The sequence below is a fragment of the Chrysochloris asiatica genome, unplaced genomic scaffold, assembly GCF_000296735.1.
Source record: "Chrysochloris asiatica unplaced genomic scaffold, ChrAsi1.0 scaffold00031, whole genome shotgun sequence".
Taxonomy (NCBI): Eukaryota; Metazoa; Chordata; class Mammalia; order Afrosoricida; family Chrysochloridae; genus Chrysochloris; species Chrysochloris asiatica.
Genome location: NW_006408549.1, coordinates 9,287,166 through 9,303,396, shown reverse-complemented (window position 1 = coordinate 9,303,396; position 16,231 = coordinate 9,287,166). Strand labels below are relative to the sequence as shown.

The following is a 16,231-nucleotide window of genomic DNA, read 5'->3' as shown; positions in this document are numbered from 1 at the left end:
CCTCATTTCCCCTTATTGGTGACCACCAGTCACAGCATGTGTCTGCTCGTGTATTCCCATTGAGTCTTAGTCTTACAAGGGGTGAAGTCTTACTTTTAAGTATTATAAAATCTTGTTCAAATTGTCAGTACCCTGTGGGAAAATTTACTTGAACTGCATACTGAAATGACCGAAACAAAAGTCATTTGAGCCTCAGGTCTCTTATAGTATCTTTTCAGCGTTACTTTCCTTATCTTTTTAAAGCTTGAAACAAAAAGAAGGAAACGCAAAGAAAGTTGCTTGCCTTTGTTTAAACAATTACAAATTTATTTAGCTTTTAAAGTTGGCAAATGATGAAGGGACTTTTAGAGAGACCAGGTTAAATTTCCTGTAACCTGATTAATAAATGTCTGCTTAAAACAAACCTATTTCTTTAATATTTTTATTGTAGCTTAAAAAAAGCAAACAAAAATTATCTCTAAGTATGTATATATGTGCATATATGTATCTAATATAGAAAGTATATGACGTGTAATGTCCAATGTGGCAGTGATCCTGTTGCACTCATTATGTTGTACAATCTATTGTCATTACCCTTTTCCAAATTATTTCACCACCATGAACAGAACTCAGTGTCCCCTGAGCGATAACTACCTTTCCCCACTCCCTCCCACTCTGGTTCCCAATAAGCTTTGTGTTGTCATTGTTGGTGTCGTTTTTAAGTGCCGTCTAGTCAGTTCCAGCTCATAGCAACCATGTTGTAGGTGTTCTAAGAATCTGAGAGGAGTGAAGGCTAAGAATAGAGGCAGCAGCAACAGCTGAGACAGCTTTAAATTAGGGTGGTTAGGAAACCTCTTTCTTTGCATTTGTTAAATTCCCTTTCTACTACTATTAAATCTGTATAAGAAAACTCTTGAAACCATCCCATTTGATTACTTAACACAATATCTGTAGAAATAGAATACACCTTCCCCTCACTTACCGACTTTGTTATTTGATATTTTGTATTTATGATAATAGTAAAAATCTACTGTCCACCTGTTTTATGTATTAACCACATACATCTGATAGTAACAATTGCTGAGGTGCAAGGTGGGAGTACCACTGGCTGTGATGCAGACAGTTATGGGTCAGTTTGGCTGGGCCACACTTCTCTGTGATCTGGGAGTTGTGTAATGCTGTAGTCATCCTCCGTGTTCACATAGCACCACTGCATGTGTGATGACCTAGTCTCTGGAACCGAACTGTCAGAAAGGGAGGAGTGCGTCTGTGTGCTTTGTATGTGCTACTGTTTCAAAGGAAATTAATAAGTAAAGTAAACTTTCCTAATGCCTTCTGGAATTAAAAGATGAATAAATTCCAACAGAATTAGATATAAATTAGACTGTCAGTACAGTGGTCTAGCCTACAATTTTAAAAGCCCTTTCTTCATCTGTGTTTCTTCTATTTTGCCTAACTAATGATACAGAACAGAATTTAAAATTCAAAATAGACTCCCCTAATGAATCTTAACACAATTCCGAAATCCTTCTTCCTTTTACAGAAGAGTAGAAATGACAAGTCGTGTTACCCCATGCGGGAGTCATTAGAGAGGACTCTCTTGGTTATAACTTTTTATTTCTTTTCAAGAGACTGCATTGTGGCTGTAAAAGAAAATTAAAATCCTAAAAGCTAATAAGCATGGACTTGGCTTTATGTTCCAGATCATGTTCTTTGCTGTTTTTTATGAGAGATTTATAGAAGATAAAATTCGGCAGTTCGTTGATTTATGCTGTATGAGCAATGTAAGTACTTCGTGGCTTTATCTTGCATCTGTTCTTTGTCCCTTTTTAAAGGTCATGAGTACATTAAGAGAGACTTTAAAAGTGATTTGGTATGATTGAATTTTTAGTTCAATTTTCCACTGGCTGTTAAATCCAGAGATAGTTATAATCTATATAATATATAATATTTAATTGCTTTAATTTCTTTTTTGTTTATAGTTTCTTATTTATGAATTCCTTATGTCCCCAAAGAATAAAGCTGAGGGTCCTTGAAAATTTTGCATATTATCCACCTAATTTCTTCTTTTCATAGAAAATAGATTATATTCCCTTTCCATCAACTTTTAGAAAATTTCTCTTATTACTGTATTACTCCCTTCATTTATTTTCCAATAACTTATTATTTAAGGAAAAAAAAAAACCATTTTCTTCTTGCTTATTATGCAGATGATTTACTAATTACCCCTTTTTCTTCTCTTTTCATAGATATCAGTGTTTGTTCTATCCCACAGATGTTTTGGGTACTATATCCATGGTAGATCAGTACATGGGCATGCAGATACTAACATGGAAGAGATGAATATGAATCTTAAAAGAGAAGCGGTATGAATGGATGTTCTATCTTTTTCTTTAAATTGACAAATGGGTTCTCTTTTCTTAATCTAGGACTTGTAGTAATACTTTAGAAACTTATTTTTATTGATAAGTTTTTTTTAATTGATCACTTTTGAAAGTTACTAGGCTACCAACTAACTAGTAAAACAAAAAAGTAAAATTTTATCTTAAAGCTTCTATATGAATTGTATTTTAGAGTAACCAAATTACTTAATGAGGGAAAGTTCTTTATAGCAAAACATAAAAGGAGTTATAAGATAGAAAAATCACTATTTTGCAATGCCTATGTGTTCTGGTGTGGTGCTGTTGGATAAGCACTGGACAGAAAGGTTGGTTCACACTCAACCAGTCACTCCTCAGCAACCCTATACAGGGTCGCTATGAGTCGGAAACGACGCGATGGCACTGAGCAACAGCAGCAATGCATTTTTGAACATAAGCTGCAGTCATCAATGGATGCTAAAACATTTAAGTGGATGTTAACAGGGAACTTTTTAATGATGGATTGGTTAACATAATCTGAACACAGTGGATCAATTTTGCTCTAAGTTCAAATGGAAAAAACTGATATTATGTGCTTTCTGCTAACCTAAATATAATCAAACGTCTAGTGTTAACCTCCAGTTTTGGGGAAATACAGGGAATAGGATGACAAATTAATACCATAAGGAATCAAGGATGTTTAGGATGTTTCACAAATGGACAAAGAACCAGTGTCTCTAACAAATCAGTGGCATGAAAAGAAAAGACAGAGTCATTGGTGGAGAAGGTGGGGAGAGAGAACATTAAACTAATGAGGGAGATGTGGAAAGCTTCAAAATCGAGTGAGCTGTATGACTGTCATGTCCTAATCCAAATCACAATTTTTAAAAATCTTTGAAAAAATTGGAGAAATTTAATAAATGAAATATTACATTGTATTAAGGAATGATTCGTTTTCTTAGGTGTGATAATGGCATGCTGGGTTTCTTGTTTGTTTCTTTTAAGTGCTTATTAGTTAGAGATATATACCAAAGTATTTAGATGAAATGACATATAATATTTAGGGGAAAAGGGTTTGTATTATGCTAATTGAGAGGATGAAAGAAACACAATTGATAAAATATTGTTATTTGTTGAAGGTGGGTGGTTTAACATTCTATTTATTCTGTATATTTGAAATTTTATACACAAAAATGTCCTTGATAAAAATTTAAGAATATACATTAAAGAAGAAAAGCCAAGAGGATTTAGTTATAAGGGGTTATAAACATATGGCTTGTTAGGAATTTTATATGTAATAATGGCGTCTCAGAAAAGTATTGTTTATAAATACATTGAACTGTATCAGTTGGTTAACTATTTGAAATTACCCCTGGTTTGAAAAGTTTAAGAAATAACATTAAAAAAACTTAGAAAATAGTATTTCAGATTGTCAGATGATATTGTAAGCATAAAGAATGGGAAACATCAAAAAGAAATCATTTATTTTACCTTATTAGTGTAGGACATTTGCATATGCACCAATCACATATATAAGACATAACATGTTAAAGTAAACTGTTTATAGCAAATGCGGTAAAGGTATTGATAACAAGATTAAAACTTATATGAATCAATATGACATTAAATTTCAGCCTCAATGGAAAAATAACCTCAAAGATGTTTTTAAATGAATAATAAAACAGAAGAGATAATAAACCAATAAAGTCTAATGCATAAATGAAAAAATAAGTTTTTCCTTTACAAATTAAACTTTTTCAGAATGCTGACATTTACTAGTATCAAAGACACAATGAAATGAGTACCTCCAAAACTGGTTTCAGGATAAGTTTTTACAAACATTTAAATATAAAAGAAGTATTTTGACAATATATAAACCAAACAAACCCAGATCCACTGCCATCAAGTTGATTGTCTGACTCATAGTGTCCCTGTACAGGGTTTTCAAGCCTGTAAATTGTTGTAGGAGCTGAAAGGCTCATTTTTCTCCCATAGAGCAGCTGGTGGGTTTAAACTGCTGACGCTGCAGTTAGCTGTCCATTGCTTATCCTACAGTGCCACCAAAGAGCTCCTTGAGCAATATACGTTGTTGTTGTTAAATGTTTGCGCTGTTGAATCAATTGTGACTCATAGCGACCCTGTAAAGGGTTTCCTGTGAGGAGTGGCTGGTGAGTTTGAACTGCCCATCTTTCAGTTTGGTCCAGTACTTATCCTACAGCATCACACCAAGACAGTTTCTAATCTTTGACTCACTGATTCTCTGAGTCTAATTCAAGGATGTAGTTAGCAATGTGAACCAATAATTACAGTTCATGTACTTCACAGGATTATTTATAATGGCAAAAAAGTACATAAAAGTAGAATATGAAATAAATTGGTTTCCTTATACAGTGAACTCTTTGGTAAACATTGAAAATTACATTTTATAGAATATTTTATAACATGGGAGAACTGCTCAAATAGTTTTAAATGAAAAAGTTTGATTACAATTGTATTCTACCTACATATACAAGAGAGCCCTGGTGTGTGTGGTACTATAGGATAGCTAAGTCCTGGCCTGCTAACCCCAAGGTCAGCAGTTCAAACCCACAAGTCACTCTACGAAACCCTCTCCAGGGTCGCTGTGAGTCAGAACTAACTCACTTGCACACAACAACATAGTGTACAAGAAGAAACCCTGGAAGTGTCATGGTTTACCAGCTGGACTGCTAACTGCAAGGTCAGCAGTTTGAATCTAACAGCCGTTCTACAGGTGAAAGCCGAGGCTTTCTGCTTCTGTGGAGGTTTATAGCCTTGGAAACCCTGGATAGATGTTATACAACTCCCACTGTGTCTATACAAGAGGGAAGTCTGGTGACGCAATGTGTTAAGCACTGCACTGCTAACCACATGGTTGTTGTTGTTGTTAAGTGCCGTCGAGTTGGATCCGACCCATGGCGACCCTGTACAGGGTTTCCGAGGCTATAAATCTTTACGGGAGCAGAATGCCTCATCTTTCTCCCGCGGAGCGGCTGGTAGTTTCGAACTGCTGTCCTTAAGGTTCACAGCCCGATTCGTAACAACTACACTACCAGAACTCCTTGGTAAACAGTTCATATTCACCAGTCTCTCAGTGGGAGAAAGATGAGGTTGTCTGTTCCTATAAAGATGTACAGTTTCAGAAACCTTTCAGGAACAGTTCTCCTCTGTCCTAAAGGGACACTAAGAGTTGTAATTGACTTACTGACGGTTTGGGTTTGGTATATGTACGAGGGTAAGTCAAAAGTATTGTTACAAAACCATAGGACCCTTTATTAAACAAAAATATAAAAATGTGAAGCTGTTGCTTCTCAACAAATCCTCCATGTCTACACTTTTTTTTTAAAGTTCTATATACTTTTTTTTTTTTTTAATGTTTTATTGTGAATTATATGATAGTTTACATGGGAGAACATTAGTTTTACATTCATTCTATCGTATATTGTTTCATTGCCATGGTTACAATCCCCTCCATGCATCATCAGCCAACCAAAGAGTATACACTACAAGCCTGCCCCCTGGTCGTCAGCACATAGCCCCTCTCCCTCTCTGGATCTAAAGTCCCCAGCCGTACCATCTCTCCACGTCATCATCTCTGCCTCCGTTTCTGGGGTCACTGCTTCTCTGGGTAGGGTCCCACTCTCCACTCTTCTCCTTTGATGGTCCCAGGGACCTCCGCTCCTAGACTGAAAAGTTAATCACTCCCCTCCTTGCTATAAAACATCTACCTTTACATTTTCCAACCCTCACAATCAGTCCTGATAACAATTATTCACTATTGTATCACAAGAGACCTATCTGCATTTCATTTCATCAGCTCCGCCCAGACAGATTGGATACTACTCAGTGGATATTCTACTTTACCCCACACCCTCTGGATATAGGTTCCCTCTTGAAAACTTGTAAGCCAGTCACTTCTTGCCTTTGTAGCCCCCCTCCCCTACCATTATGGGTAGCCAATGTCCAAGTTGCCCATCCCTGCCTACTCTAGTTCTATACACTTTTGAAGGTAGTATTTCCATCTCCCTAACTCATCCCAGAAGAGTTCTGTGCTCTTCAATTTACACCACATCAAAACAGTAGTTTTGGCATCCTTGAGGGACTCAAATCATGTTTTTTTTACATGTTCTTTGATTTTGGGGAAAAAAAAAGAGTGTCTTGAAATAAAATGCTGTCTGTGGTAGGATAATATCCATATGCCTATAAGGAAGACTATTAATTAAATTTACTCACCAACTACTAAAGATAGTGATGATTAAACTGAAGAATTCTACCAACTTCTTCAGTCTGAAATGGATTAAGCATGCATGCAATCAAGATATATTGCTAATTACTGGTGATTGGGATGCAAAGATTGGAAACAAAGAGGAAGAATGAATAGTTGGCAAATATAGCTTTGGTGATAGAAATTATACTGGAGACAGCACCTAGCTACAACAGACTTCCTTTGTGTCTGTAGAAAACTATGTGCTATATTGTATTTACAGATTAGATTTAGACAAGAATACTAAGCTCTAGAGTGTATGAGTAGGCTCAATAGAGGTAAGAGAGCTTGAGCTGAGCCTTGACGCGTCAATGGGAATTGTATAGGCTGTGAGTAAGGCAAAAGTTCGCGTTTGTGATTGTCTGAGTTCAATTCTTAGTAAAGATTTCTAGTCCAAAACTTTAATTATTAAGTCACATATCACTGTTTTTATTGACATTAATAGCACTTAAGAAAGATGAGGCGTTGTGCTCCCATAAAGATTTACAGCCTCGGAAACCCTGTACAGGGTCGCTATGAGTCGGAAATGACTCCATGGCATACCACCACCACCAAAACTTGTTTGGAAAACAAAATCACCATTTATAAGCATAAAAGTCATTCATTCTTAGACTTTTCAGCATGCATTAAAGAACAGTAAGGACTCCTGGTGTGGCGTGGTGGGATTGGCACTGAACTGAGAACCACAAGGTTGGCATTTCAGGTTGCTCTGAGTTGGAACTGATTCAACTGCACTTGACAAAAACAACAAAAAGGTTCATCATAAAGAAGTCTAAGAATATCAGTGTGAAACGAACTGAGTATGTTGTTGTTACGTGCTGTCAAGTTGATCCCGACCCATAGGGACCCTGTATAGGGTTTCTGAGGAGTAACTGGTGAGCTTGAACTACCAACCTTGCAGTACAAATGGCTTTGCAGTCTTGTGCATTAACTAACCTACAGTGCCACACCAGGACTCCAAAAAGTCCAGATAGCAGAGGATGGTTCCAATCCATCGACCTCTCAGTTATGGGCCCAGCATGCTTCTGCTGAGTATAGGATTCATTGAAAATGTATAGTGGGTGGTATAAAAACCTTCAGGGAGACATGAATTTAAGTAGAAAGTAGTAAAACCTGATGATAGGGGGGACCTTGAATAATATTAAGTCTCTTTCTCTCAAATAGATTTTAGTAAACTTCAGAATCGTGTTATGTGTAATACCAGCTAAAGAAAAATGCTGAGATTTTTTATTGGTTGGTTTTTTTTAAGATACACAAAGTTTTCATAATCTTGATTTTAATTTAAGTTCTTGAACTTTCAGGAAAATTTGTGTAGCCAAAGAGGCTTGGTACCAAACACTGATGGCCAGACTTTTCAGATTGCAATTTCCAGCCAGATGAGACAACACTATGACCGGATTCATGAGACACTGACAAGGGTTTGTATAAAGTACAGTTCATCTATATTTTGTCAGTGTTTCTTGCTGTTTAAATACTAGGGAACATAAGCAGTTCCATTTATTCTTGTTTCTTTCTCACATTAGAAAAATGGCCCTGCTAGACTATTGAGTTCATCTGCAAGTACTTTTGAACAGAGTATAAAAGCATATCATACTATGAATAAATTTCTTGGCTCTTTCATCGATCATGTATGTATCTAAGATCAAAATGCTATTTTTAAAAAGTTAAGTGGGAATGTCAGTTATTTCTTTAGTCAGTTAAGTCAGTGAACTTAAAACCACTTTATTGGCTGTCAAATTTAATGCTTAGGAATGAGGTCTTTAAGAAGCGTACTTCTAAACAATATAAATAATCCTATATATATTTAAAGATATTACTTATACATAGTATATATTATGAATAGTATTTATAAACAATAAAAAAGATATTAAAACAGCTAATTTACCTAATGTGGCTCAGACATAGCATTAGGTAGTGTAAGAATAAGATGGAATTTTCTTAGTCATTTACCAAAATATTAGCATATTATTCATATCTAAATGCCTTATATTATGTTATGGTTGAATTCCTGAAAAGCTTGTTATACACTGATTTACAGTATTTCTAGCCCTAAGTCTTACTTATGGGTATTTAAAATGTAAAACTTTACTAAAGAGAATTTTGTTATGATGTTCAGTGTAATAAATTCAGTCTTTCTGAAGAACATATTTTCTTTGTGTTCCATTCCTTTTTATTTCCTTTAATGGTTTTATAGTAAGCAGAACATACATATTTCACTGTTTTATAAATGACTTTATCTATTAGGTTCATAAGGAAATGGACTACTTTATAAAAGACAAGCTGCTTCTTGAAAGAATTCTTGGAATTGAATTTATGGAACCAATGGAAAAAAGCATCTTCTATAATGGTACTCTTCAGAATCCTTGATGAACTTGATTACTATTTTCAGAATTTAGGAGGGAAAGTGTTATAGTTATTATTTTACTTAATTTTATAACTTTCCATAAAAGCAAAGGAAGCAGTAAACTCAATTTACTTCATGGAGTTATAGTAGTTTTCTGTATGTTGTATTTTATTATGTCATATGTTAGAGTCCTGATGTGGTACAGTAGGGTAAGCACTGGACTGCTAACTGCAAGGTTGGTGGCTCAAACCCACCAGCCGATCTTTGGAAACTCTATACAGGGTCACTATGAGTTGGAACTGACTCAGCAGCACTTGAACAACATTGTTGTTGTTAAGTGCCATTAGAAACAAATATAGGTATGTGTTACTTAATCCTTTCAGGCAATGTCTGATTGCATATATGTCCACGATCCCTTAAGTGTTTTTTAAAAACCAAAACAGGGAAAGCAGCTTTCCTTTTGTTAACTCCCCTGGTAGTTTTCAAAGACCCCAAGCCCAGAGTTTTGCTACACTAGATCGTGGTGGGATAGAGGCAGGTGAGGCAGAATATCCTGGCTTTGGGCAGGGGCTCTCAGACTGTATAGCAGGCAGGCAGGCAGGCAGGCAGGCAGTGGTGTCTGGATCCCTCCTCACTCTCTTCCTCTCACTTCACTCTTGCTGCTGCCCCCTAGCTGCCACTGCTGCTGGTGTCTTTTCCTCCAGCTTCCATCAGCATCTCTTGCAGCATCAGTGGGAGCAATGAGGATGATCAGAAATGGGTTCCTATAAGGTTCTAATAGGGTGTTTGCTTAACATTCAAATCGCATAGTGTCTTGTTTGACGGAACAGATTGTGGACATGAAGTGACATACTTACACTTATATATAATAGGAGCTCTGGTAGCGTAGTGGTTACGACTTGGGCTGTGAACCGCAAGGTCAGCAGTTCGAAACTACCAGCTGCTCCGCGGGAGAAAGATGAGGCTTTCTACTCCCGTAAAGATTTACACCCTCGGAAACCCTGTACAGGGTCGCTATGAGTCGGAACCGACTCGACGGCACGTAACAACAAACAACAACATATATAATAGATAGTGTAAGGAGTTTGGGGCAACACCAGACTTCTGACTCAAGGTGGGGAAGAAGAACCGTTATTAGTATCAGCCTAAGGCTGATACTTATGAGGTAAAGGTCAGATGTACCGTTTCTCTCCAGACATATTACTAGTTGTTTCACCAGCCGTCTCACGCATGGAACTCTCTACTTCTCTGTTGGGTTCAATAATTCCTTGCGTGTCCACATAGAGCTTATATGTGCACTCACAGTTGTGATGGACTGGAAGCTTTATTTCATTCGCATCATCTCGGTCAACTGTACTTTAAGGAGGCACTTCTCCAGTGATATTTTGAGTGACTCATAAGGTTGCTGTGGCGCTATTGTGTATGAAGATTCTGATACAGTACCTGACACATTTTGTTGTTGTTAGTTGCGGTTGAGTTGAATCCCACTCATAGCGACCCTGTGCATAGCACAACAAAACACTGCCCGGCTCCTCACTGTTGTTACGTATGAACCAATTGTTGTAGCCACTGTGTCAGTCCATCTCACTGGGGGGCTTCCTCTTTTTCACTGACCCTCTACTTTACCAAGCATAATGTCTTTTTCCAGGGGTTTATTGTTGTTGTTAAGTGCTATCAAGTTGGTTCAAGACTCATAGTGACCTTGTATAGGGTTTCTGAGGAATGACTGGTAGGTGTGAACCACTGACCTTGTGGTTCAGGTCGACCTTGGGGTTCAAACCAACCTACAACCATACCGGGACCTCTTCCAGGGACAAGTCCCTCCTGATACCATGTCCAGAGTACATGAGATGAAGTCATACAGTAGGCATCCAGTAAAAGGAAGTTGTTAAAAGTTTATAATAATAATATAACAATCGTCCTCATCAGCCATTTGCCAGTTTGTCATACTGTGGTGGCTTGAATGTTGTGATGCTGCTGGAATCTATGTCACTGGCATTTTAAATATCAGCAGTGTCACTCATGATGGACAGATTTCAGTAGCGCTTCCAGGCTAAGACCAGGAAGGAAAGATGGACTACTTCTGTATGTTTAGTCACTGAAAACCTAATGAATAGCAATGGAACAGTGTCAGATATAATAACGTAAAGATGGAAACATTATGAGTAACAACAGAACGTTACTAGACTTGGTGCCGGAAGATGTGCATCACAGGTTGAAATGCACTCAAATTACAACTGGAAAAGAGCTGCTTCCTCAAAGTAGAGTTGACCAGGATGATGTGAATGAAGTAAAGCTTTCAGGACCTTTATTTGTGATGGAGCACAACTCAAAATGAGAAACAGCTTCAAACACCACTAATAATCAGAACATGGAAAGTATGAAGGATGAATCTAGGGAAATTGGAAGTTGTCAAAAATGAAATGGAATGCATAAAGATCGACATCCTAGGTGGTGGTGTTGTTAGGTACTGTTGAGTTGGTTCCGACTCATAGCAACCCTTTGCACAACAGAATAAAACACTGCCCAGTCCTTCCCATCTTACAATCCTTGTTAAGTTTGAGCCCATTGCTGCTGCTACCAGGCCAGTCCAACTCATTGGGGTCTTCCTTTTTTTTTTTTACTGACCCTCCACTTTACCTAGCATGATGACCTTCTTCACGAAGTGGTCCTTCCTGATAATATGTCCAAAATATGACAGAGTCTAGGCATACTAGCTTCTAAGGGGCATTTTGGCTCTGCTTCTTCCAACATGGACTTGTTTGTTGTTCTAGCAGTCCATGGTAATTCTAATATTCTTCCCCAACACCATAACTCAAATGTATTAATTCTTTTGTGGTCTTCCTTGTTCACTGCCCAACTTTCATATGCATATGAAATTACTGAAAATACCATGGCTTGAGGGAGGCACAGCTTAGTCCTCAAACTGACATCTTTTTCCCTTCAACACTTAAAAGAGGTCTTGTGCAGCAGATTTGCCTAGTGCAATGCATCGTTTGATTTCTTTACCACTGCTTCTGTAAGTGTTGATTGTGGATCCAATTAAAATGAAGTCTTTGACAATTTCAATCTTCTCTCCATTTATCATGTTATTTCTTGGTCCAGTGTTGAGGATTTTTGCTTTCTTTACATTGAGGTACAGCCCATACTGAAGGCTGTGGTCTTTGACCTTTATCAATATTTTAAGTCCTCTTCACTTCCAGCAAGCAAGGTTGTATCTATCATCTGCATATTGCGGGTTGTTATGAGTTTTCCTCCAGTTTTGATGCTCTTATTATTTGCTCAGCATGCAGCTTGAACAAGCATGGTAAAAGAATGCAACCCTGCTACACACTTTTTTCTGATTTTAAACCATTGTGTGTCCCCTAAAAGAGTTCTGGTAACATACTGGATTACAAGTTGGACTGCTAATCACAAGGTCAGCAGTGTGATGAGGCTTTCGCTCCTGTAAAATTTTACAGTCTTGAAAACCCTATATAGGGTGCTATGAGTCGGAACTGACTTCACAGCACATCGCCATGACTACCATCAGGGTCCCCTTGTTCTGTTCTAACAACTGCCTCTTGATCTATGTACAGGTTCCTCATGAGCACAATTACATGTTGTAGAATACCTGCTCTTCACAGTGTTATCCATAGCTTGCCATAATCTACACAGTTGAAATCCTTTGCATGGTCAATAAAGCGCAAGGAACCATCTTTCAGATATTCTCTGCATTAAGCAAAGATCCATCTGACATCAGCAGTGATATCCCTCGTTCCATGCCCTTTTCTGAAACTGGCTTAAATTTCTGACGATTCTCTATCAGATGATCTGTTTTATTCATTTTGGAATTATTTTCAGCAAAATTTTACTTGCATGTTATATCAACGGTAATTGTTCTAAGATTTCTGCATTTCACTGATCACCTCTTTTTGGAGTGGGCACAGAAAACGGGTCTCTTCCAAATGATTGGCAAGATAACTGTTGTCCAATTTTTTTGGCTTACATGAGTGAGCACCTCAAGTGTTGCATCAGTTTATTGAAAGATTTCAATTCACATTCCATCACTTCCCAGATCCTTCTTTTTTACCAATCCCTTCAGTGCAGCTTAGGCTTCTTCCTTCAGTACATCATCAGTTCTTAATCACATGCTAACTCTTGAAATGGTTGATATGGTGACTCTGTGTACTCCTTCCTACATCTTCTTTTGATGCTTTCCACGTGTTCAATATTTTCCCCAAGAATCCTTATGTATTATAAATCAAGGCTTGAATTTTACTTTTAGTTTTTCAGCTTGAGAAATGCTAAGCATGGCGTTTCCTTTTAATTTTCTAACTCCAGATCTTTGGCACAATTCATTATAATAATTACCTTTGTCTTCTTGATCTTCCCTTTGAAATTTTCTGTTTAGTTTCTTTGCTTCCTCATTTTCCCATTTGCTTTAGCATTTTTACACTGGAAAGCACGTTTCAGACTCTCTTTTGACGTCCATTTTGGTCTTTTTTCTTTCTTTCCTATCTGATGTTCTTGATGTCATCCCACGATTCTTCTGGTATTTGACCATTAGTGTCTAATGCATCAAATCTGTTATTGAAATAGTCTTTAAATTCAGGTGGGATATGTTGAAGGTCATATTTTGGCTCTCGTGGACTTGTTTTAATTTTATACAGCTTCAGACTGAACTTGCATATGTACAGTTGATGGTCTGTTCCACAGTTAGCCCCTTACCTCGTTTTGGCTGGTGACAATGAGATTTTCCACCATCTCTTCCCCTGGATATAATCAGTTTGATTCCTGTGTACTCCCATCTGGTGAGGTCCATGTGTATAATCACCTTTCATGTTGGTAATACGTATGTATAATTAGTATATTTTAGAAAATTACTTCATATATGTTTTATTATAGTTGAGCAAAACCAGTTAGTTTTAAACTTGGGAAATAAGCATTAATATTTACCCATTATTGAACCAAGTCCATTCTTATTTGAGAACATGTACAGAAGAAGATATTTAAAAGACTAGAAACTCTGAAAAAAAATGATAAAAATGAAAATTTCTCTTATTTTTGACTTGGTTCCTGCTTATTTGAACTGTTTTCAAATGGGGACCAGGCTTGTATATTTTAAAGAAATATGTGTGTGTGTATATATCTATATATGTGTTGTTGTTGTTATGTGCCATGGAGTCGGTTCCAACTAATAGCGACCCTGTACAGGGTTTCCGAGGCTGTAAATCTTTATGGGAGCAGAATACCCCATCTTTCTCCCATGGAACAGCTGGTAGTTTCGAACTGATGACCTTGCGGTTCACAGCCCAATTCGTAACCACTATACTACCAGAGCGCCTTATATAGCACATATATATATATTATATATATATATATATATATATACACACACATATACACATTCGGAGAGAGAGAGAAAGAGATACAGAAATGTGTTTTGTAAGGAGATAACTTACTGCTTGGAGACTTGGCAGCAGAATACCTCTATAACTAGTATCTAGTCAAGAAAGAACATGACCAGAACCCCTAGAAGTCTCCTTGTATGAAAGAGGGATCTCTGGGCAGCTTTAGTGATTCTCTGGAACTCCTTGAAATTCTGTGCAAGATGTGTCACAACTCTTTCTGTTTTTTTGTGTGATTAAAAGTGTCCATAGTGTTTATCAAAATTGTAAAAGGGTGTTCATATCCCCCAAAAGACAAGTCCTTTTGGAATGAGACGAGAAGAGGTGTTAGAACCTTAGGGGATTGTATACTTGAGTGAGGAGAATACCCATGGACACATTAGAAAAAGAACAGCTAGAGAGAAGTGGTTACTGGAGAATCTAAAGGAAATGGAATCATCCATCTCAAATGCTGCAAAGAAGCCAGCTAAGCTGAAGGCTAAAAAGAAGCCAGGAGGGCTATCATCTAGGAGGTCACTTGACACCTTTTTTGGAACAGTTTGAATGCAGGAGTATTAGGGCCAGAGTCCTGATTGAAAACTGAGTGAGAAGGAAGTACAGAGAACGCAGACATTTCTTTCTGTTTGGCTGTGAAGGATAAAAAGAACCAGAGTCAAAAGCTTGGTCAAGAAAAATGGGCTTTTTTTAAAATTAGGGTGTTTTTTTTTATTCTTGTTAAAGATAAAAGAAGCTTAAGCATATTTCTAGTAAAATGAAGAGTCAGTCTAGCGAAAAGTTGACAAGTGATAATAGTTTATGGAACAAAGACCCAGAGGAAACTAGAGCCGGGGAGAGGGTGGTATGCTCCACTATGGGAGGGTGCCAGTCCAAGGGACCTGAATATGCAGGACACTTCTTCTTGGTGTGAAGGAAGAAAATGTTGAACTGCCCAAGAAGGGATAGGCTCTTCAGTGTTCTCTGTCATGTTTGAACAAGGTCATTGATTGGCTGGGGTGGGAGGATTGAAATGAGGGATGCAGGTTTTGTTTTGTGACATTTGGGCTTTGAGGGAGCTAATCAGAGACACTTGGAAATATTTAATCCAGAACCTGCATTATTCTGTTATGTTTTATTAAAAAAATTTTTTTTCATTCATGTGATTGAAAATTCAAATACAGTATGCAGTAAAAAGTTTCACTCCTTGTTACTAGCCAGTAACCCAGTTTTCTCTCCATCAGAAGTCAGTGTTATGGTTGAGCCTAGAGGACATTATGCTGAGTGAAATTAGTCAGTCATAAAAGTACAAACTTTATATGAGATCAGTGTCAGAAGTTAAAAAAATAGTTTTCATGATCAAAGAAACAATCTATTATGATTACGCAGGTGGGGGTGTTGATGCTGGTGGTTATGTGCCATGGAGTCGGTTCCAACTCATAGCAACCCTGTATAGGGTTTCCGAGGCTGTAAATCTTTTGGGGAGCAGAAAGCCTCATCTTTCTCCCTTAGAAGGGCTGGTAGTTTCGTAACCACTACACTACCAGACTCGTAACCTGACTAGTAACCACTACACTACCAGAGCTGCTTTGACTACAGGGTAGACACATATTAACATGGGTGACATGGCAGGCAGAAATACAACAAGAGGGAGGTTAGCAAAGGAAAGATGGACTTAGCAGGAGAGACATAGGAAGGAATGCAATATGGTTAAGTGAATAGAAGTAAATGCTGGTAACTATTGGTACATGGAAGGGATTAAAGTCATGTAGTGAAGCACCTTACCCAGCATGACATCCTTCTCCAATGATTGTTTCCTCCGGACAATATGTCCAAAGTATGAGAGACGAAGCTTAGCCATCCTGGCCTCCAAGGAACACTCTGGCTGCACTTCTTCCAAAAC

At 37.6% G+C, this 16,231-nt stretch overlaps 1 protein-coding gene across 1 annotated transcript in view; it reads left to right on the top strand.

The window, feature by feature from the left end:
* The window catches only part of TMEM67 (transmembrane protein 67), a 96,071-nt gene that overhangs the window by 75,573 nt on the left and 4,267 nt on the right, over positions 1-16,231 (top strand). Inside the window, exons 22-26 of the mRNA XM_006859218.1 lie at positions 1,683-1,763; positions 2,229-2,345; positions 7,923-8,039; positions 8,145-8,249; positions 8,866-8,968. Coding sequence (XP_006859280.1) covers positions 1,683-1,763; positions 2,229-2,345; positions 7,923-8,039; positions 8,145-8,249; positions 8,866-8,968 — 523 coding nt within the window. The remainder of the gene's footprint in view (positions 1-1,682; positions 1,764-2,228; positions 2,346-7,922; positions 8,040-8,144; positions 8,250-8,865; positions 8,969-16,231) is intronic.